At 40.2% G+C, this 21,955-nt stretch overlaps 1 protein-coding gene across 1 annotated transcript; it reads right to left on the bottom strand.

Annotated features, from left to right (window-relative positions):
* Window positions 1-14,156: 14,156 nt before the first annotated feature.
* Window positions 14,157-20,984, bottom strand: SSMEM1 (serine rich single-pass membrane protein 1). The gene is made up of 3 exons (XM_054564083.1): window positions 20,802-20,984; window positions 16,226-16,280; window positions 14,157-14,647 (listed from the first exon to the last, which is right to left on the bottom strand). Exons 1-3 carry the CDS (start codon window positions 20,982-20,984, stop codon window positions 14,157-14,159), a joined length of 729 nt encoding a protein of 242 aa, XP_054420058.1.
* Between the last annotated feature and the right edge of the window lie 971 nt (window positions 20,985-21,955).

Genomic DNA, 21,955 nt, shown 5'->3' with positions numbered 1-21,955 from the left:
ATGTATTTTTTTTGTCATTTTTCTCTTCATAGTTTTGATCTTCTCCTTTTTCTTAAATAAGTCCCTTTAACATTTAATATAATAATGGTTTGGTGATGATGATGAAGTCCTTTAGTTTTTTCTTGTCTGGGAAGATCTTTATCTGCCCTTTGATTCTTAATAATAGCTTTGCTGGGTAGAGGAATCTTGGCTGTAGGTCCCTGCTTTTCATGACTTTGAATATTTCTTGCCAATCCTTTCTAGCCTGCGAAGTTTCTTTAAAGAAATCAGCTGACAGTCTTAGGGGAACTCTTTTGTAGGTATTCTCTCCTTTTGCTGCTTTTAAGAGTCTCTCTTTATCTTTAACTTTTGGCATTTTATTTATGATGTGTCTTGGGGTAGACCTCTTTGCATCTATCTTGTTTGGGACTCTCTGTGCTTCCTGGATGCGCATATATGTTTCCTTCAAATTTAGGAAGTTTCCTTTCATTATTTTTCAAATAGATTTCCAATTTTTTGCTCTTTTTCTTCTCCTTCTGGCACCCCTGTGATGTGAATGTTGGACCTCTTGAAGTTGTCCCAGAGGCTAGTTACACTATTCTCTCTCTCTTTTTTTTTTTTATTCTTTTTTCTTCTTGGTTTTGAGAGGTTTCTTTTTTTGTTTTTTGGGTTTTGGGTTATTTTTACTTTCTTCTGTTCCAAATCATTGATATGATTCCTGGCTTTATCCATTCTACTGTTGTTTTCTTGTAAATTGTTCTTTATTTCAATTAGTGTATACTTTGTTTCTGACTGGGTATTTTTTAACATTGCTGAGGTCCTCACCAAGTTCCTCGAGCATCCTTATAACAAGTGTTTGGAACTCTGCATCTGATAGATTGCTTATCTCCATTTCATTTAGCTCTTTTTCTAAAGTTTTGATCTGTTCTTTCATTTGGGCCATGTTTCTTTGTCTCCTTGTTTTGGCAGCCTCCTGTGTTTGTTTCCATGTATTAAGTAGAACTGCTTTGACTCTGTGTCTTGGTAGTGTGGCCTAATGTAGTAGGTGACATGTAGGGTCCAGTGGCCCAGCCTCCCGTATCACCCAAGCTGGGTACCTGAGGTTCACCCTTTGTGTCGGCTGAATGCACCCTCCTCTTGTAGTTGAGCCTGGTTGCTATTGGCAGATCAATGGGAGGGATTTATCCAGACCAATCAGCTGCAAGGATTGGCTGTGACCACCAACTACCAACCTCCACTGTCCGTGGAGGATCAGCTGTGTAGGGGCAGGGTGGCGATGCTCCAATGTGGTCTGTAGTTGCCTACTGGGTGTGTTGGCCCTGGGGTTTCCCGGGTGGTGTAGGCCAAGGTCAGCCCCCACTTGTGTTTTGCTGGGGGCCACACTGCCCGAGTTATAAAGCAATCTGAGATGGCTGCTACTTGTGGGGCATGGATTTTCCCAGATGAAGCCAAGCTTTGAATCTAGGCTGCCTGCTGCTAGTGCCAGGCCTGCAGCTCACTGAGGCCAGCTGTTACTTGAGAGCACTTTCGAAGTTGTGCAGTATGAGCTATGACCAGCCATTCATATGTAAAAGCAATTTGGGAGGGCCCATAATTTGGGTGGGGCAGATTCTCTGGGGAGCTTCAGGTGGGTCAAACAGTGTTAGCCAGATCGATGGAGCCTCAAATATAGCACCAGCCTTCCATCTCTGTGGGTGGAGGGTCCAGAAAAGGGACAATGGCCTCTGCTCACCTTGACACCAAACACTTCTTCCTCCCTCTGCATGCCACTGGTACCTCTCAAGTCACCACCCTGGGACCCAAACCCAGAGAGAGTCTGAGGAAGTGAGTCTTGTGTGGGGGTTCTTTAAGAGGAACTGCCTGGGGCTCCAGATTTTCTTCCACTGACTCACTCCCCACTGTATTTTGCAGCCAGAAGTTACAGTGACTTATCTTCTTGGCACTGGAACCCTAGAATGGGGGGCATGGTGTGGTGCTGGGACTCCTCACTACCAAGATACCCCTCCTGAATTTTTATCCACCATACATGGGTGAGGGACCAGCCCGTTCCACATCCTCACCCCTCCTACCAGTCTGGATGGATATGATGTCTTTATTTCCGTAGTTGTCCAACTTCCACTCAACTCAATTTCTGACAGTTCTGAGTGACGGTTGTTCTATATTTTAGTTGTAATTTTGATGCAGTTATGTGAAGAGGTGAACCATGTCTACCTACTCCACCATCTTGACTAGAAGTCTATGCATAAAATTTAAACAATATGCTTTCCTGGGGTAATTAATTCTCAAGAGATAAAATACATCACAGAATCCCTAATTTCAACCTGTATTAAATAATAGCTTTTTATTCCAATTGAAAAAGTAATTTATGCTGCTTATTAAGAATTGAAACATTACAGAAATACCTCAGAAATTTATGATATCTCTAGAGATAATTAACACTTTGAGCCATATAAAAACATATTGTTATTATTGGCTATTTTATTATTGGCTATTTTTGTTAACTGTGAGATTATACAGAATTTTGGGGAGAGCTGAATTGTATTCCACTCTATGGATATACTATAATTTATTTAACCAAACTCACATTTATGGCATCCAATTTTTACTACTTCAAAGCATATTACAAGGAACATTTCAGTACTGCCTTTGAGTACTATTTATTTTTTCTGCTTCTAAAATAATATTGTTACAGTAAAAAATTCAAACATTACTGAAAATATAACACAAAAATGTGACAGCTTCTCTTGTTGCCCGCCCCCGCCCCAACTCCTCTGCCCTAATTTGTACCTCTGATGATTGTTGCCAGTCGGGTGGATATTCCATCAGAATTTTTTTCTGTGTCTATATTTACCGACTTATCTTTTTCTTTTTACAAAATTTTAGACAGACTCTTTTGTGTCTGTATTTACCAGCTTTTCTTTTTCTTTTACAAAGTTTTAGACAGACTCAACATATGGCCCAAATTACTTTTTAACTTAAAAGTATTATTTGGATACCTTTCCATGGCATGTCACTGCAGATAGTTAGGCTACCAATCAGCGCTCATCAAGAAGAAACTAGTTCAATAAATTATGATACGTGAGTATATCTATACAACGGAATACTAACATTCACTAAAGGGAAATAAGATTTTTTTAAAGATTTTTATTTATTTATTTTTAGAGGGAGGAAAGGGAGGAAGAAAGAGAGGGAGAGAAACAGCAATCTGTTACCTCTCACACACCGTCTACCGGGGACCCAACCCATGACCCAGGCATGTACTCCAACCGAAAATCAAACCAGTGACCTTTCAGTTTGCAGGAGGACGCCCAAGCCACTGAGCCACACCAGTCAGGATGAGATAGATCTTTATGAATGAACACAGAATAACGTCAAAAACCAAAAAGAAAAAAATATGTACGATTATCCCTGAATATCCAAATCTATTTCTATCTAATTTCAGATAGCAAAAGGTAAAGTTTGGGTAGTGAATTCAGACGGTGAAGGATATTAAGTTTTTGAAATGTATTCGGCTCAAAAGTTTCAGATAGGGACTAGTAAGTCTGAGATGAGGGGAGACAGATCTCTAAATATTTATCTGAGTCCATTCAGTTCCTAGGTTTGAAGAACACAACAAGTTCACCTTATTACATGTGCTTATGGGCAAAAATGGTCTGGAAATAATTTGCATTGAACTATTAGCAGAAATCATCTTTGGGAGTTCCATTTTATTTCTATTTTAATATAGCTGTCATTTGAATTTCTTACAATGCACATGGGTACTTCTAATCAGAAAACAACACCATAAAAATGTCATTTTAAAAAGCAGATTCTAGGTACATGACAACCTAAGCAGATAGAGTACTTCAGTGAGTAATATCCGTAAGTACATATTTCTACTTCTTTTTTGTACATCTGAAAGGATATTTCTGTTGCACCAATTCTTAATATTGGAATTCCTAGGTCACAGAATACAAGCATTTTTTAGTATTCTCAGGTTGCCCTCCAAAGAAATTATACCAATTTTCCTTCCCACCAACATTGCTTTGAAAAGGCCTGATTCCTGTAGCTTCCCAATATTGGCAGCGTCAGATATCGGACCTATGCCAATCTAAAATAATAAAAATATTTCATTGTCTTTTTGTGTTTCTCTAATTATTTGTGAAGGCAAGATACAGCTTTTTATGTATTTATTGGTCATTTGGAATTCCTCTTCTGTGAACTTTCTATTCAAATATTCTGACCATTTTCTACTAACTTGTTTGGCTTTATATGATTTTAAAACTTTTTATGCATTAGGGAATGTTAAGGCTTGCCCTAACTTCGTGTTCCAAAGATTTTCCCCATTTGACTTTGTCTTTTCACTTTATTTGCTGAGCTTCTCTCTCTTCCTGTCTCCCCTCCCCATCTCTCTCCTTCTCAGTTTCAATATTTTGTACAGTTCAAGTATCAGTCTTTTCCTTTAAGACTTCTGGATTTTATTTATATTTTGCTTGGACAAGTCTGCCCTACTTTGAGATTAGGAAACTTTTTACTAATGCTTTTTTCTAGTACTTTTATGGTTTTCTTGTTTTATCTTTCAATCTTGTTTCACCTGGAATTAGTATTTATATAAGGAATTAGTTCACATCACCTTTCAGATATATTCTTCAAGAATATATTTTTCAACATTTTATATGTGTTATTTAATTGTCATATTTTTTTCCACAAATGAACAGAGTCAACAGGCTTAAGTCCAAATATATGATTGATGCTAAAATGCACCCCTTCCAGCATGTCTAATGATTTCCAGCTTTGTCTCAACTGCACCAAATTTATTAAAGTCTCCTCTTCTTATCACTAACATCAACGCATTCACTTTTCCATGTACAAATGTCAAGGACTAAATATTCAAATAGATATACAAATACTGATGCCCAAAAATATTGATACCGATAAAATGAAACAATGCAGTTGTTTGAAAAGTTCACTCATGAGCTTAAGTACAAAAATGCAAGGTCTAGGAATCTGGGAGTGTCCGTGCATAGTGTCCAAAAATTCCAGATATATTTGGACACCAAGCATATGAGGAAGAAGATCGGGGTTCACTACAGTGCGATGTGATCAGGGTTCCAACAGGGGTCTCAGCTGTGGAAGGCGGCTTTCCTGGGAGAGCCGCAGAAAGTGTCAGAGGGGTGGCCTTTGACACTAGTCTTAAAATTGAGAAGAGGTTCAACATTTGAACAGTCCAATATTTATTTTTTTCACTTCATTTTTTCATTTAATCTTTATTGTATTTTTTCCATTACCATTTAGTCCCCTTATACCTCCTCCCCCAGCAGTCACCACACTGTTGTCCATGAGTCTTTTTTCCTTTTTGCTCAACCCCTCCACCCCCTGAGCTCCCCCACAACATACACACGCTGTCATCTGCTCTCCATCTATGAGTCTGTTTTGCTTGTTAGTTCAGTTTCTTCATTAGATTCCACATGTGTGTGAAATCATGTGGTATTTGTCTTTCTCTGACTGGCTTATTTCACTTAGCATAATGTTCTCCAGGTCCATCCATCCTGTGAAGAGTCCAATATTTAAAGATTTGGTGACTGGTTTGCCATGGCATGTGGTTCAGTGGGTGGGCATCCTTCCACAAACCAAAAGGTCGCCAGCTTGATTCATTCCAAGGTCCAGGACACATGCCTGGGTTGCAGGCCAGGTCCCTGGTCAGGGGCATGCGAGAGGCAACCAATCATTGATGTTTCTCTCCCTCTCTTTCTCCCTCCCCTCACCTCTCTCTAAATAAAATCTTTAGATACACACACACACACACACACACGCACACACGCACGCACACAGATTTAGTGACTGGCTTTCTAGGCTGAGGAATCAAGAGGGGGAAGGTGGCTGGGCTGGAAGGAGTTTCTTGAAGTCCTGATACTACCTCTCTCCACCCTCCCAACTTCCCCTTGTCAAAGGCAGGGTGGCTCTGATGCCAGAGGTACTCTTACCGATTGATTATTTGACCTCATTCACAACAGAAGTATTTATTACTCCAACCCTCCGTATGCATTTTATACCTTCTTATCTTTACTGTGCAATACAAGGCTTTTCCCTTTTTAAAGGAACTTCAGACAAAAGCAGAGCAGGTCAGGAGATTTTATAGGAGGTGGCCAAATGACCAAATGTAGCCCTTTATTGGTACGGTAACCTAGGACACCAGATAGCTTGGCTTCCCCCCGCCCCGCCCCCCACGAAGCCCCTCCGGACCGACAGGTGATATCACCCCTTTTGTCAAGGCCTGGACCCTTCCTTCACACAGGTCGCGTTGGCCCACACCTTCCCAGCTCCTTTCCTTTCCTCAGTCCAAGCCCTCTACCCCCTACCTCGTCCCAATACACCTGAATCATTATCATCCTGGAAAAAAAGTATTATTTCAATATTATTTAAAAACTTAATCCTACTTTCTCTACTCCCCGAGCCCCAAGACTCCACATTTTAAATTAACTAAAAAGATTTTAATACCAGAATTCCCAGCTTAGCAGCCATCAGTATATAGCCCTGAATCTCTGTATAACCCACAGGTTTTCTGAGAGGCGCACTGCATGTTGTATTCTTTAGGGAGTGGTGAGCTGGAGCCCAGGCCAGCTTGCCAGAGCCCCTGTGTTCATCTCTTCCCAACTCCACATTCAGTGATATCACTCTGGTAGCTTGAAATAAGCAATGGTGGGAGTATTCATATCATGGAAATCAGCAAATGCAATAAAATGAGGGGTTTTTTTTTAAGATTTTGTTTATTTATATTTAGAGAGAGGGGAAGGGAGGGAGAAAAACATCAATGTGTGGTTGCCTCTCGCTCACCCCCAGCTGGGGACCTGGCCTGCAACCCAGGCATGTGCCCTGACTGGGAATCGAACTGGCAACCCTGTGTCTTGCAGGCTGATACTCAATCCTCTGAGCCATACCAGCCAGGGCACAGTAAAATCAGGGCTTTTAACAATCAGAGCTGACTGATAACATTTACCAACACACCACTGTTTAAAGAATTCTTTTGGTTTCCAGCAACATAAGCACAAAGAGAAATTTATTATAAGAATCTGCTAGTAAGTCGCGGCCAGGTGGCTCCGTTGGGTGGAGCCTTGTCCTGATACGCCAAGGTTTCCACACATGCAGGAATCAACCAGTGAGTGCACGAAAGGGTGGAACACAACAAATTCATGTTTCTCTCTAAAATCAAGCAATAATTTTTTTAAAAAGAATCTGCTAGTGAAGTGTCATGACCCTTATGAGCAGGTAAACAGATGGACCTTACTGGAACCAGGGACTTTACAGCCATCAAACTTTCCATCACATCTCCCTGTCTTTCTCTGTTTGTTTCATTCTTTCCTCTCAGTCCCAACTTGCTTTCTCTGGTTTCCAGTCTACATGGAAGGAAACGTAGACCCTGAAAACCTGCTCTAAGCCCAGTCACCCAAAGAGGCTCCTCTCTTTCCTGGTTGCCCTTCCAAATCCTCAGGAAGGGACTTCGATTAGAAGAAAAGTCCTACTGAGGTCAGTGCCTGGACAGGGTTGCCATGCCCCCCGGCAGGATCACACTGTACCAACGTCCATGAGACTTGTGGAATAAGGGGCTCCCGGAAAGACGGGGAATAACGCAGTCAACCCAAAAAAGGACCACAACATTTATAAAGACCTTTTCTCAGCGATAATGACTCGCCATCACCACCACAGACAAAGCCGCCGGCCCATCGAAGGCGTGTGTGCATTTTATTCAGTTACTAACACCTGAACATTGAGAGTGCTTTCTAGGTAAAAGGAGCTGCTTTCAAAACTAGAGAAGATAAGGACTAAGATCCTGTACTGGCTGCATGGTGGTTCCAGAGTCTGCTAATTTAGCAGCTCAGGATGTAGTCTCATCCACATTCTCACTCTGACATGTTCAGAGTAGTATCTTTATGGGCACGTGTAGCTGTCACAGTTGCAGTCACCGTGTGTAGACTTGACATCATCCACCCAACAAAAGCGGACCATTTCTTTCCTGTGCAAGTCCTTTTTAAGGCCGGAGAAACTTTTCTCAGAATGCCTCCGCCAGCAAACTGCCCTTTCCAGAATTAGATCGTGAACCGGTGCATGAACCCCTCGTTGCCAGAACAGCACTGCCAGGGTGGGCTTTGGCCAATGAGGACCTAATTCTAAGTCTTTCAGGGAGGCGGAACAATGGAACAAAAGTGAGGGTCTGCGAGAATAGAAGGAAAACAATCAAAGGAGGCTGCCACAGGCCCCTTCTGCATCTGAAGGGGTGCAATCAGAGGAAAGAGACAAAAAGAGTACGGCCCTAAGTGGCATTTCTCCAAGCCCCTTTGTCCCTTACTCAACTCTGACCTGCCAGTCAGTCTTACTAACCCTGGCTGCAGACCCTTCCACTGGGACCTGGTTTTTATCTCCCCGTTTCCCCCTTTTGATTTATACTAATTAGTAGCAGAGTTGGCTCCCTGCCTGATGTTCTCACTGCTAAATCAAGATTTTGAACACATGAAACTTCTTGGCGAGAGAGGGCCCTAATAAACAAAGACAATTACAGACAACAGACCCCTGTAATAGGGCAGCTTGAGGAACTGCCGGTGAAAGAAGCCAAGCTCAGATGATGGGAAAAAAAGATAAGGACAAGAAAACAGAATTGTCCAGGATTACAACGTTTTTGCTTTTTGGTTTTTTGAACATATATTATGCATTTCATTTTGTGCACTGGGTGGAAATTTGCAATAAGAAATACGTTATTTGAGAAAGGACAAGTATATATTTTTTCATAATACACCTTTCCCTGGCCAACTTCTCTAGGCCTAATAACTTCCAGTTGACATACAAAAAAAAAAATTCAGTTTCCGTTTTTTTTTTTTACATCACTCTTTTAATCCTTATTGTATTTTTTTCAAAAATTTCAGTTTTCTATTTTCATCTGTACCTTTGTTAAATTTGAAGTGCAGCTCTTTTTTACACCAACAAAGTGACTACAATCTAATATTGTTGATATATAATCAGTACCAAAAAAAACACATTTTCTCCCTTTGTCTCCTTCCCTCTCCTTCCCCACGCCCGCCTATTTGTGCCTTACCCTCCCATGCACCTCTGTGACCACATGTTCCTGACAGACAGAGAATATCCAGGTGGCCTGGTACTTGGAAACTTGTCAGATGTTATTCAAAGCAATAAAGAACACATCATACAAGTCTCTAGTATATTGTTACAGGGAAACCCTGTTTAGAATTCACTAATTGGGAATTTGTGATAATTTGAGGAAGGGCTGGCTGAAGTTAACCTTTGTACTATCTATGGAAAAAAAAGAGAGAGTTCACTAAAGTTTCGAATAGTATAAACAAGATTGGAAGGGGAATAATTATCTACTTAAAAGAACCAGTTGTTTTGAAAAGCTTTAGAAGTATCCTTTTACATACAAACAGGGTAATTATGATTTAAACAAAGGCTGGCCTATTTCTAAGGCTTCTTTGAAATGTCAATTACAAATTACTCTTGTCTATTCACCAAGACTAAACCCACCCCTGTGTACCAGGCAACAGTTGGTTAGCTTGCTTCCACTTACTCTACTTAGAAATAATAAACCGTAAATTCTTTTAAAGTAATAGAATTTAATTCAGGCTTTTCACTAATCTAGACAGTTGGTCCGTCCTATATTGTGGCTGAAGATTTACTAATTACTAGCACACAACAATCAGGAATGCATGGAGTGACAACTGCCTTCACTCACTCAGTGGAATAGTTGGTTAATACCCCAAATCTACAAAGAAAACTCCAGACCACTGGCTTTTTGCTTTTTTCTTTTATTTTTTTAATCTTACCATAGTAAGAAGCACATTTCGCACTGCAACTGAGTACACACATACACTGAAACAAAAACAATACTTACCCTTATTATGTGCAATACTCTGTTATTTTCTACTTATTTTCTAATCAATGCTAGTCGCAACCTACTAAGTTGATTTCACAATCTATTAATGGGTCCTGTTTTGAAAACACTATTCTAGAATCTGTTGGGAGACAGTGTTCCTTCACGGGAGGAAGGGGTGGCTGTGGGGAAGAGTTGTGGTTGTGGTCCGGCTTTCTTAGTGTCCTCTTCCTGTTCTCCGTCTCTCAAATCCTTGATCATCAGCCTCACTGCCCTCGTCACTCCTGCTCTTGTACCTTGATAATCAGTGCAAAGTACATTCTTACCCTCACCAACCCTTCTAGCTAATTTCCTATTTTCCCCCTTTTTTTCTCAGAAGACCGCCCTGACTTTCTGCCTGCTCTCCCCGTAAGCTGGCCGGGCTCGCCCGCTCAGAGGAGGCTGCCTCCTGTGGCACAGCCTCTCCGCCCAGCGGTGTGAGCCGTCTCCAGCTTCATTTGACTGTCTGCTCCCGCCTCTGCTCAGGCTCTGACTCTGCTCCATTTTCCACTAACAGGCCTCTGTCCACTGTGGACTCCGTTTGGTCTTGGGTATTGTTCTCCCAAGTTCTTATCTAATCGCTCTCCTTTAAGAACATAGATAATGTATTATCATCATGGTAGAAACAAAATCTTTGTGGTCAGACAACACCTAGCTCCCCCACAGTCACCAGCTCTATGACCTTGGGGATATCATTTAATCTTCCTAAACTTCCATTTCATTATCCATAAAATTGGGAAAATATCTAGTCTCCAGGCTTGCAAAGGAGAAATAACCCTTATAAAATGCTTACCTCAGTGCCTGACTTATGATGAACACTCTCTAAATGTTACTATTATCAGTACTGTTGTTGTTGCTGTTATTTAGATTATACCTACCAGCTCATCTCTCCTCCCACCAAAACCACTCCACCACCCAAACATCCAGGGAGGACACTGTTTCGGAGTTTGAGACCGTCTAACCCTGTAGCCAGAGTTCCCAGCTCCTCCCACCCCCTCCAAACACCTACTATGTGTACACTCTCATTCTTCGCCGCATCCATCTCAGTTGGGCCTTTTCCTGCGTCCCAGAGCCCCTTGCATGGCCATTCCTAACAAGAATCGTAATGCTTGAATGTAGGTGGATGACAATTCTGAACAGTTAGCTGCATGGAAGGCCACAAATAGGAGGCAAGCCCAAGAATTCCATGCCACCCAAACAGGTCGCAACCAGAGACACCCTGGCTTATCCCATTTAGCCAAGGAGGGACCGAAGAGGAGACATTATGCATCTCAGGGACCCCACTGTGGCAGCTCATACCAGACCCTGCATACAAGCAACATCTAACCAAGACTACAGTCCACAGCTCTGGTTTCATGAACTGTCTCCCACCCCACGGCTCCCATACCTTGCTCATTAGTCACATTCCAACATGCCTGGCTATGCTTTTGCTCCTCATCCCACCATGTACTCGTCTTACTCCTTTGATCCAGTACATCTCTTTCCTTGGCTTTGAATGTCTTCCCAGCTTTGTTTGACCTCTGTTTTGGTTTCATGTACTCACAGATTATCCTAGTAAATCCCCTCATATTTACAGCCCCTGGTTTAACTCAACCCTAATTCCTTCTTCCTATGGGCAACTATCTTCCACCCTCTAACTCTAATCTGCTCTAGCCCCATGGATAAGACCTTGAACAGTAAGAGTCTTTGATATAAATGACTCTTCAGAAAATAATGTCATTGGTTTATATTCTAAATCCACAAGCAAAACATTTGGGGCTTGTGCCCTAACTCCGTTATCTAGCAAATAGTCATTCTTTCCTGGTGAGATTATATCTGCTTAGACATCACAGCTGTGTAGGAGGTAGTGATTAACTTCCCTTAAAATCAGGATCTTCCATCTTCAGAGAATAATGGGTAAAGTCATAGTAATTAGGAGCCCAAACTCTGAAGCCAGACGACTTGGGTCTAAATCCTGCTTCTGCAATTTACTACTAATTTTGAGCTTGTGTGTGGTGGTTGGGTGTGTATGTGTGTTTTTGTTTTTTGTTTTGGTGCTATTTAGATAAACAAAGCAAGGTCTTGATCATATCAAGGTAGAAATACCATGATTATTTATTAAGTTGTAGATATTGGCCCTGGCCCTGCTTTCTCTCTTAGCTTTCCCCAGCTCCTCCCTTCTGAATTCATAAATTCCTTTGTATATTGCTCTAATTGCATTATTTTTCTGTCCTGTTGTTTGGCACTGTGCTGGGTCACAAAGATACAAAGGTAACAAATCATGGACTTTACCTTTACACACACACACACACACACACACACACACACACATTCAGTTGTGGGCAAGAGTAGGTTTACAGTTGTAAGTACACAGAGTTAATAAAGCTATTGCAATAATCATAACCTGCACTTTTTTCCATATGAACTGTAAACCTACTTTTGCGTGTGTGTGCACGTGCGCACACACACACAACACATTCATTAAAATGTTAAGGGTGCCGAGATGGAGGACTTTTCAAGGTACACAGGAGCATTAGGGAGAGCCTAGTGAGTTTGCCTGCAGGAACACAGTGGAGGAGGGTGTTGAGAAGGAAAGGAAGTCCACACGGAGAAGGTTGCTGCTTGAGCTGAACCTTGAAGTTGCCCTCCCTTTCGTTCACAGCCTCAGACCTGTGTCAGCCCTAAGGCAATATGAATAAGACAGTCTCTGCAAATAAGCTTAGAAATTGTCCCCATGTCCTAGACTCCAGTGGCCTAGTAGCAAAGGTTGGGGTTCCCACATTGCCCTCCTGGTCTCTTTGTTGTAATCAGTTAAGGAAGCTGCTATCCTCAGGGTGACTCATGAGCCCAGTGTCAGAGCTCTGTGATCTCTCTGCCGTAAAAGGCTCAGTCCTCAGTGTTCTGTTGCAGTCGTTATCATATGTAGTACTTAAGTACTCAAGTCCTCCCCTAAGACCTAAAGCCCTTCTTTGAACTTTAGCTCAGTGACCAGAGTCTCTGCTGCTTATCTTATCCAAGCCAGTCCTCTTCTCTGGGATCTGGGTTTCGTTTTATATCCCAGCTGAGGTTCTGCCATTATCTGGAGAATGATCTCCGGAATGGCCACCCGTTGCCTAGGTCTCCTGAACTCTCCACTGCTGGGGTCCCCACTTCACTGGAAAACCCATCCCTGACTAAGTCCGGGTTGCAGCTTACTTGTGGCAAAGCCCAAACTTTAAGCCAGACCCCTCTGAGCCTTCTTCTTGATCAGACCTTCGCTCTGGTGTTTATCATATCTTTGACCTGCCAACCTGAGTTTTAGCATGAATACTGCTAAGTAAGTTCAGTGAGAGTTCCCCTCGATATCTGATCACCCTTGACAAATGATCAAGTTCTTCACCCTCCATCTTTGATGGATAAGTCCTTGGCCTGCCTTCACCAAGAATCCTGTTAGGCCAGTCTAACAGGAATCTCGCTACCCTTGATGTTTCCTCCTAGCAATTTGCCTCCTAGTAATTTTCTATACACTGGCCCCCTTACCCTGCTCCTTGGCTATAAATCACTGCTTGTCCTTTCTATATTTGGAGCTGAGGTTGATCTGTCCCCGCTACTGCAATAGATTTGACCCCTATTACAATAGGCTTGAATAAAGTGTTCCTTACCATTTTAACAAGTATCGGAATAATTTTTTTCTTTAACATTTGTCATGCCCTCTGAACAGTAATCATGGACAGCCCATGGTCCAGATGACCCTTTGGGTCTGCCTTCCCTCCTTGGTCCACTCCAGGGATCAGAGATCTTATCCCAGGCTCTTGAGCTCCTCCTGCTCACCAACCTCTAGCTGACACATGTGCAGCAGTACAGCTTAAGGAGAGTCAGTTACCTGAAAACATGGACCTGGGGAATATGGGCCAATTCTATTCTAACCAACTTCACCTAATTCATTCAGTCAGATCATCATAACATATGAATAAGTGTAAATGGTTTCTGAACATAAGTATATTTTTAAAGAGCTTCCTTATTGGTGTTATAGACATAAACAAAATACATATACTCAAGGGAGAAAATATCTGTCTTGTTCTCTTTTGAATAAAAAATCATAGTTGATACAGATCTTTGATGTTCCAATGGTGCCATAAACAAATTTGCTGGCCTGTTTTTGGGCAAAGGATTATTTGAAATTTTACCCCTTGGGTTCCAAGTATTTTTGTTGTTGTTGTTAATAGAGTTTATTGTAAAAAGCCTCCTCACCTAAAGCTTTGGTGATTTTTCATGTTTTATTTATCCCTTTCATTTGGCTTCAAATGAAGCAAGGACTTGATAAAATTCAAAATTTACTGAATCTTGTGTTAATGTCAGGTACGGAATTTTCCTCTTGAGCATCTCCCATCATTGGGGCTGTTATTGAAGTGTTTTGAAGGAAATGGCGTGCCAGCCATTCATGGGTTCTCCTGGCTCTGCAGTGGAGGCAGGGCTTTTCCCTGGTTTGGTAACTTCCCACGCTCTGTTGCCTCTGAGCTATTTTTCTCTTTGTACCAGCTGGTGTTGGTTGTTCGCTTTCACTCTCCTTCCATGAGGAGACTCCCAAGTCAGATTCTTCACTGTCATACTCAGTAGTATCACTGTCAAGTTGGGCCAGGTTCACCTGGCTGAGCTGAGAATGGTGCCTACATTTTCTTCGTTCAAAATAGTCATTGACCAAAGCCACTTCTGAGTCAGTTATAGGACTCAGTTGACTCTGCTTTGGTTTTTTCATCACTTGTGCAGAGTCCCAGCCACCATCTTTGTTTTGCCACTTATAGGAAGTATCTTGGCTTGCTAACAATAAATGAAACAAATCAGCAAGTTAGGCACACTGTTGGTTATTGTAACTTCCCTTTACCTAAGAGGTCTATGGCATGTGCAGACTCACTTTTAGTTGTCATTTGCCCAGCCTCTACTTTTCTCTACTTCTTTGCAAGTGTTGGCAGCTGACTGCATTTTCCCGTACCATACCAAATCTCCCCAGTACCAAATGGATACTTGACATATACTGTTGGAGTTTCATGAACCCTGATAGAAGATCAAGGGAAAAGTCTCTAAACTTTTCCAGAGAAGGACCCTTTTTCTCCTTTGCTTTGAAGTCTGAATGGTTCAGGTGTGTACACAAATGTGATTTGGGTAGCAGGGAACTAATAAGAATCTTTTCTTTACACAGTGGTGTGCTAGAGTTGGATTGCATCAGCCGGCTCACAAGAACTTGATAGTTAAGCTTTCAGGAATTTTGTGAGATAGCTTAACACGGCCCCTAGTAGAAATTAAACTCTCCAAATTTATCATTAAATCAATGTATTTACAAATAAACATAATACTCAATACATCACTCCCTAATTGTTTTATTACATTTTATTATGATGCGTGTGCTCTTGAGGCTATTTGTCTGTTGTATCTGGACTTTGGAAATACCATATAATGATGTGCTGCTATGCATCTCTTCCCAGCTCCCTGTTCAATGACATCATGCTGGTAATTTGAAACCAGTTTGGGTGGCCTAAAAATCAGCAAGCACTGGAAGTCAGGTGTTGGTTTATGGTTTTGTTGGTTGTCTAGGTTTAAAGTGATGGGGAACATGATACTACATAGATTACATTTAAAAGTGTCGTGCCTACAGCCACCACTACATTGTCAATAGCACCCAAAAATGCAGAAATATTTTTCCAGAGTATTCTAAAACTATTATTCAATATGCAAAGAAGTCACTCACATCACTGACAACCAAGTTAAGTTCCAACATATATCTTCCTGTTTCTTTCATATTTCTCTTTAAGGGCAAGTGTCATTCATAATGGAACTACACTTGTTTATCAGTTGCAGACTTAGGTTGACTAGGGATACAAAGGTCTGGTAAAAATCAAGAAAGGTATTTTGTGAGAATCAGCGGTCTATATGGAATTTACCTAAAGAGTATTATATATTTTATTATTTGTAAATTGTGTGATATATGTTGTTTATATCAGTAAAAAAATATTTAAACATATACACGCTAACACCCATTTTTGGAGAGCCAGGTGTCAAACATATTCCAGCACACCACTGCTTATAAGTTACTGAAAAGGATGCTACTTACATCTCTAACTCTACAGTAACTCTAACCATAAAGGTACATAAAAGGGAAGTTGTGTGAAGGGAAAACGCTGAGGTATGAAAAGAGAACTTGAGCTTTACCTACTAGCAATGTATAGCCCCTGCTAAAGTGCTAACTTATCCTGCACCAAAGCGAGGAGCTCACCCAGTGGACCACCACAGGTCTGGGCAGGCCCTTAACACTCTTGGCTATTCACCTCTGCTTCTCGCTTTCCACACTCAGCACACAGTTCTCTCATCACAGCCCAACAGTAAATATGCACTAGCTCTCACCTTTACTTACTGAAGTGCTTGTCCCACTGTCTTCATCCTTTTTCTTCTCAGACATCTGTTTCAGAAACATAGATTAGTGATCTTACATCATCTATGCCCTCGTATTCCCAATTAATGTGTACAGGTGCAAAAGTTGGACAGTGAAGAAGGCTGACAGGAAAAAATGGATTCATTCGGAATACGGTGTTCGAGATGGGCTCTGTGGGTACCCTGGACCTCCAGCACGACGAACAAGTGGGTCCTAGAGCAAGTGGGAAGCCTGAAACATTGCTAGAGGCAAAAATGACAAAACTGAAGCTTTCCTGCTTTGGACAAATCATGAGAAGGCAGGGAAACTAGAAGGCAGCAGGAAAAGAGGAAGACCAAATATAAGATGGATTGATTCCATCAAAGAAGCCATACGCATGAGCCTACAGTTGTGGAGCAGGGCTGTTGAGAACAGGACATTGTGGACACCACTCATTTATAGTGTCACCAGGAGTCAGAGACACTCTATGGCATGTAAAACACACAATACTCATCTTCGTTGGTTGTTTTTCACTTTCGTTATGCTGCCCATTACTAGGAAGACCATGCTTAGATGGCAGAATCTACCGAAATGTTTTGAACCAAGCAAAATGGAACAAAGACTTGAGAGAAAATAAAACTGATAAGGAGCTATAGGTTACGGTTTTCCTTTACTCATATACATTATAGAGAAATAGCATTTAAAAAGAGATTTGATAGTACTATGATTAGCTTTTAAAATGACTTTTTACAGTACATTTTATCAGGTCATTGTTGTCAATAATTCTTTCAGATCTTTACCTGAATTAATAGACTTTATATCTCCTAAATCCTTTAGAAAATTTCCTTCAAAATGCAACCATAATATATTATCTGTGAATATGGCAACCAAAATACACTGATTTCTCTGAATAGTTCCAATTTCAAATATTCTGCCCAATTCTGCATAAATATAGTTGTCCCATATTTTAGATCAGTGTCCCACTTTTTGATGCTGAAAATTGTTTTGTCAAATAATACAAATATAAAGCACCTCCTTGAGAATGTATCAAAAAGTAGAAATACTCGTAACAATTTTGACACATAACAATTCTTCTGGGAATGTATCCCCAGGAAATAAGCCCCAAAAGAGAGAAAGCTTTGCATACAGTGTATGCAAATATTCACCACAGTGTAATTTAGATCATATAAAATACAAAATTCAAAAATAGGTAATGGTTAAATAAATTATGGTATAATCATATAAAATATAGTTGTAAAAATTATTATAATAAAAGTATGTCAGAACATGAGCAAATGTTATAATAATACATTAAAAATCAGCAAATTTGTATATGCAGCGTGACCTCAAGTTAGCTAAAAATATGATAAGGAAGATTTAAGAGATTACAGAAGTGTTAGCAATGGTTGACGTTGAGTGGTGAAAGCATTTTTTTCCTTCTAATTTTTCAAATTGTCTAAAATGAGGAGAAAATGGATTTATGTAGAAAATCAAACTTTCTTTGGTTGCCATACTGGGATATTCACAGCTGCGATCTAAGATCCTTGGTCCATTCCTGTCCTAATATCTAATCACTACGATAGGCAGGTATCTCTAATGAGATAGCTCTTTGTTTTCTGGGTTGTTGCAACCATTCTCTGAAAGCCTTAAGAAGGAATCCTCTTTTAAGATACCTCTTTTTTACAAATGGTTTTTGGGGAGCTTATTTTAAATTTAATATGCATAGAGATGATTATGAAAAGATTAGATGTTTATAGACCTAAAAGTCAATAATAGTTGGTCATTTCTATGTAATCTGGAGTGGGGCTGTGTGTGTGTGTGTTTTTTTTTTTCATTTTTTCTACTTACGAATTCCACATTTTCTTTTTTAAATATATTTTGGAGGTGGGTTTTTTTGTTTGTTTGTTTTGTTTTTAATTTTAGAGAGGGGAAGGGAGATAGAAAGAGAGGGAGAGAAACATCTATGCAAGAGAGAAACATCGACTGGTTGTCCAGGCTTGTTCCCTGACTGGGAATCAAACATGTGACTTTCAGTTTGCAGGATGATGCCCAACAAATTGAGCACACCACCCAGGGCTCCACGTTTTGTGCATGCTTTTGTAATGGAGGGGCAAAAATGTTTAAAACACTTATTTGGTTTATATCATTTTCACAGAAAGCGTCCATTTTTGACTTGATGTCAAATCAAAATATAATAAAAAAATCAAAAGAAAGATTTTTGCCCTGACTGGTATGGCTCAGTGGGTTGGGCATCATCTCACAAACTTAAAGTTCCCTGGTTCAATTCCCGGTCAGGGCACATGCCTGGGTTGCAGTCCAGGTCCCTGGTTGGGGTATGTAAGAGGCAACTGATTGATGTTTCTCTTGCACATTGATGTTTCTCTCCCCCTCTTTCTCCCTCCATTTCCTTTCTTTCTAAAAATGAATAAAATCATTTTTTAAAAAAAGATTTTGGATCAAGTTAAGAGGTATCTACAAACTGTAGTCACTAAAAGCAATTTGTTAACTATCTCTGTGACTGAGTGAAAAGAGCAGCAGTCTATCTGCTCTGGGGGTAGGGTGAACAATGGACAGATCTGGGCTTTGCTCTGCCTTTCTGCCACTAACCAACTCTGCTACTTAAACACCTCCTAAGCTCCATTTCTACATATGCAAAATGAGGAGCTTGGACAGGTATTTGGGAAAATGCCAGCACTGGCAGTCTGAACAAACACAAACCAAACATAAAACTAAAGATAGTATACGTAGTCTCTGAAAGCAAAAGGTAAATGCATCTTAAAAAGTGTTAAATCCAGAGGAAATCGGTGTGCTTCGTGTTTGAGGATAATTACCACCACACTTCCATCACATTTTTACCATTACTTCAAGGTTTGTAAATTAAGGCTCATAGTTTAGCAGAAAAAAAAAAGAAGTTCTAAGTGAAGGAAAAATTCCTTCCTCCTTGACCAGTCCTCATCTGGTTCTCAGATTTCAAATCTGGGACCCTTCAGAAGAAGCAGTTCAGCCGATTTTAGCTGCCATAAGGGAGCAAAGTGAAAGATGAAACCTCTAAGATAATTAAGGATTTAATCAGCACTAAATAGATTTAATTCAACATTTCAACCATGCTTTGAAGCAAACAAATGATGTGGCAGGAAACTTGGGTCTACTGCCCCCTCCATCACTAACCACTTGTGTGAGGTTGGACAACTCACTTAATTTCTTTGGGCCTTATCAATTTAAAAAAGGAAAGATACTCTTATCTCACTTGCTTACAAACAGGAGATTGCACCATATGCAATCTTGAGGTCCTTGAAGTTTGGGTCTCTATGACTCCAAGGAGCTGACGCAAGCAAGGGAGCAGAAGAGCTTATGCCTCTTAAGTGGTCTTCATGATGAAATTGCCAGAAATCAATTGCAGTTTTTTGTAAATTTTCCAAAGTAGCTTTTCTTGCCAGACCAGACAAATTCAATATACTTAGCTAGGGAGTCAAAGATGCGTATATGTTATCGCTTCTAAATCTCCTTTTGGCAAAGTATCTACCGTATGAAGCATTTAGACCTTAGACGAAACTTCTTAGGGGGAAGAGGTGGTGAGGGGAAGAGTCTTTGATTATTATAATGGAATCCAGCTGGCATAGACATAACAAATCTCCTCCTCTCCATCTAGAGCTGATATAGCATTCAGTGTAGCTAACCACGGCCAGCCCAGCAATCTGGCTGTATTGCTAAATGATGGTGGTTTGATTAATCATCAACCTGGTATTAATGGCCAGCAATGAGTCCATGTCAGCAACTTACCAGAGCTTGGTTACTTGTTATATGTTGAAGCATAACAGTCCTGATAAAGTGGGCTATCTCATTCCTAAGAGGATGCTATTTTCTTCTGCTAGTATGTGGCCTAGAGTGGTGACTTTAGTTCTGTTTAGTTTAGTTTTACAGTTCCTTTAACAGTTTTACAGTTAATAGTTTACTATGCAGAGAGTGTATTGACCTATTCTAAAATCCCCAAATTGCTACAACATATATCCTTAAATACAACAACTTTTTTTTTAAAAAGCTGTGATTAGAATTGTATGGCTGCAAAAGGAATTTCCAGGTCATTAACCAGAAGAGAAGTTTATCCCAGCATTACACAGCATATGGACAAAGTGCAAACAACCTCAATACCTCAAAATTGCAGATTTGTTATGGTGCAATCACACACAAAAATCTGCAGTCACTAAAGGTGTTGCTGTGTGAACAGAATTTGAAGAACTGTTACAATATAATATTATTTTTAAAAAGTAGGATATGAAAGTACCTACCATAACATAATGCCAACCAAGTAAGATCAAAGATGGAGAGATGGAAAGATATATATTGGAATAGAGAAAAAGAAAAAAAACTAAAACAATACATTCCAAAATGTTAACAGTGATTATCTCTAAGAAATAGGATTACAGTAGTTTAAATTTTCTTCATCCTTTTCTTGAATTCTCTAGAACAAGATTGCCTTTTAAAAAGTAGTTTCATCAAAGTGATTTATTTTATGAAAAATCCCATTGTATACAGTAAAGATATTATTTAAAATGAAAAAGGATATCCTACCCAGATAGAAGCCCGAGAGAAGAACATCAAGACCAATATAATGACAAAATACCAAACGAGGAAGGTCCCTATTGCCCCACAAGAGTCATCCTGTGGGCACTCATAATCCTGGTTTGGAATGGTAAAACTTAAAGGCATGGAGGGAGGATCCACCTCCCAAAATAAGGAAAGAAGTTTTCCCATGATGCCTCTTGCTTAAAAATAAAACATGCTCAAAGGGATGAAGATGACCAGGAACTACTTCACTCTGTGTGTATGACAACTTCCTTGGCAACCTATTATGACATACACTTCAGTAACTGTGATGGGAACTAACAAACACTTCTTGAATTTCTAAATTTTTGGAAAATTTATCTAAATTACTTTTATGAAAGTTTATGGTCTTCCTCCTGTAGCTTAATATAGTATGTTCTGTCTTAATCTCCCCCGCCCCCGAAATTTGTACATACAGTAGAAGGCCCTTAAAAACATTGGTTTGAGCTGCATGGGGTCCACATATTAGGATTTTTTTCAATAAATACCTGTAGTGTTGTTGATCTGTGTTTGGGAGTCCAAGGATGCAGAGAGCAGACTGTATGCATTGATCTATGTTGTTTTATATAGGAAGATTTGAGCATCCTCAGATTTTGGTACCTGTGGCAAGGGTAGTTGAGTTTTGGTGGAATCAAAAGCTATACTTGGATTTTCTGTGCAGAGGTTGGTGCCCCGAACCCCCATGTTCTTCAATAGTCAACTATACTGTATTTTCTTTAAATACAGTATTTAATGTCTTTAAAATCTAAGCCTCTGCAGTATCCATTTTTTCCATCTCATATGATTGTAAATTAACATACACAATTCATGTGTTACAGAGTGAACTGTGTTTTCCAAAATTCTTATGTTGAAGCCCTAACCTTAAATTTGACTATAATTAGAGATAGGGCCTTTAAAGAGGTAATTAAGGTTAAATAGGTTCATAAGGATGGGGCCCTAATCCAATATGACTGGTAACCTTATAAGAAGAGGATGTGCAAGCAAGTTTAAAAAAAAAGAAAGGTCAGTTTGAGACATAAAGAGAAGGGACATCCATTGTACAAGCCAAAGGAGACAAGCCTTAGGGAAACCAATTCTGCTGGAATCTTGATCTTAGACTTGACTCAACCTCCAAAATTGAA

This window comes from Pteronotus mesoamericanus, unplaced genomic scaffold, assembly GCF_021234165.1.
Source record: "Pteronotus mesoamericanus isolate MK-2021 breed Mesoamerican mustached bat unplaced genomic scaffold, CSHL_Meso_final scaffold_85, whole genome shotgun sequence".
Classification (NCBI taxonomy): Eukaryota; Metazoa; Chordata; class Mammalia; order Chiroptera; family Mormoopidae; genus Pteronotus; species Pteronotus mesoamericanus.
Note: the sequence above shows the minus strand (reverse complement) of the source record. Positions and strands in the feature narration are given on the sequence as shown.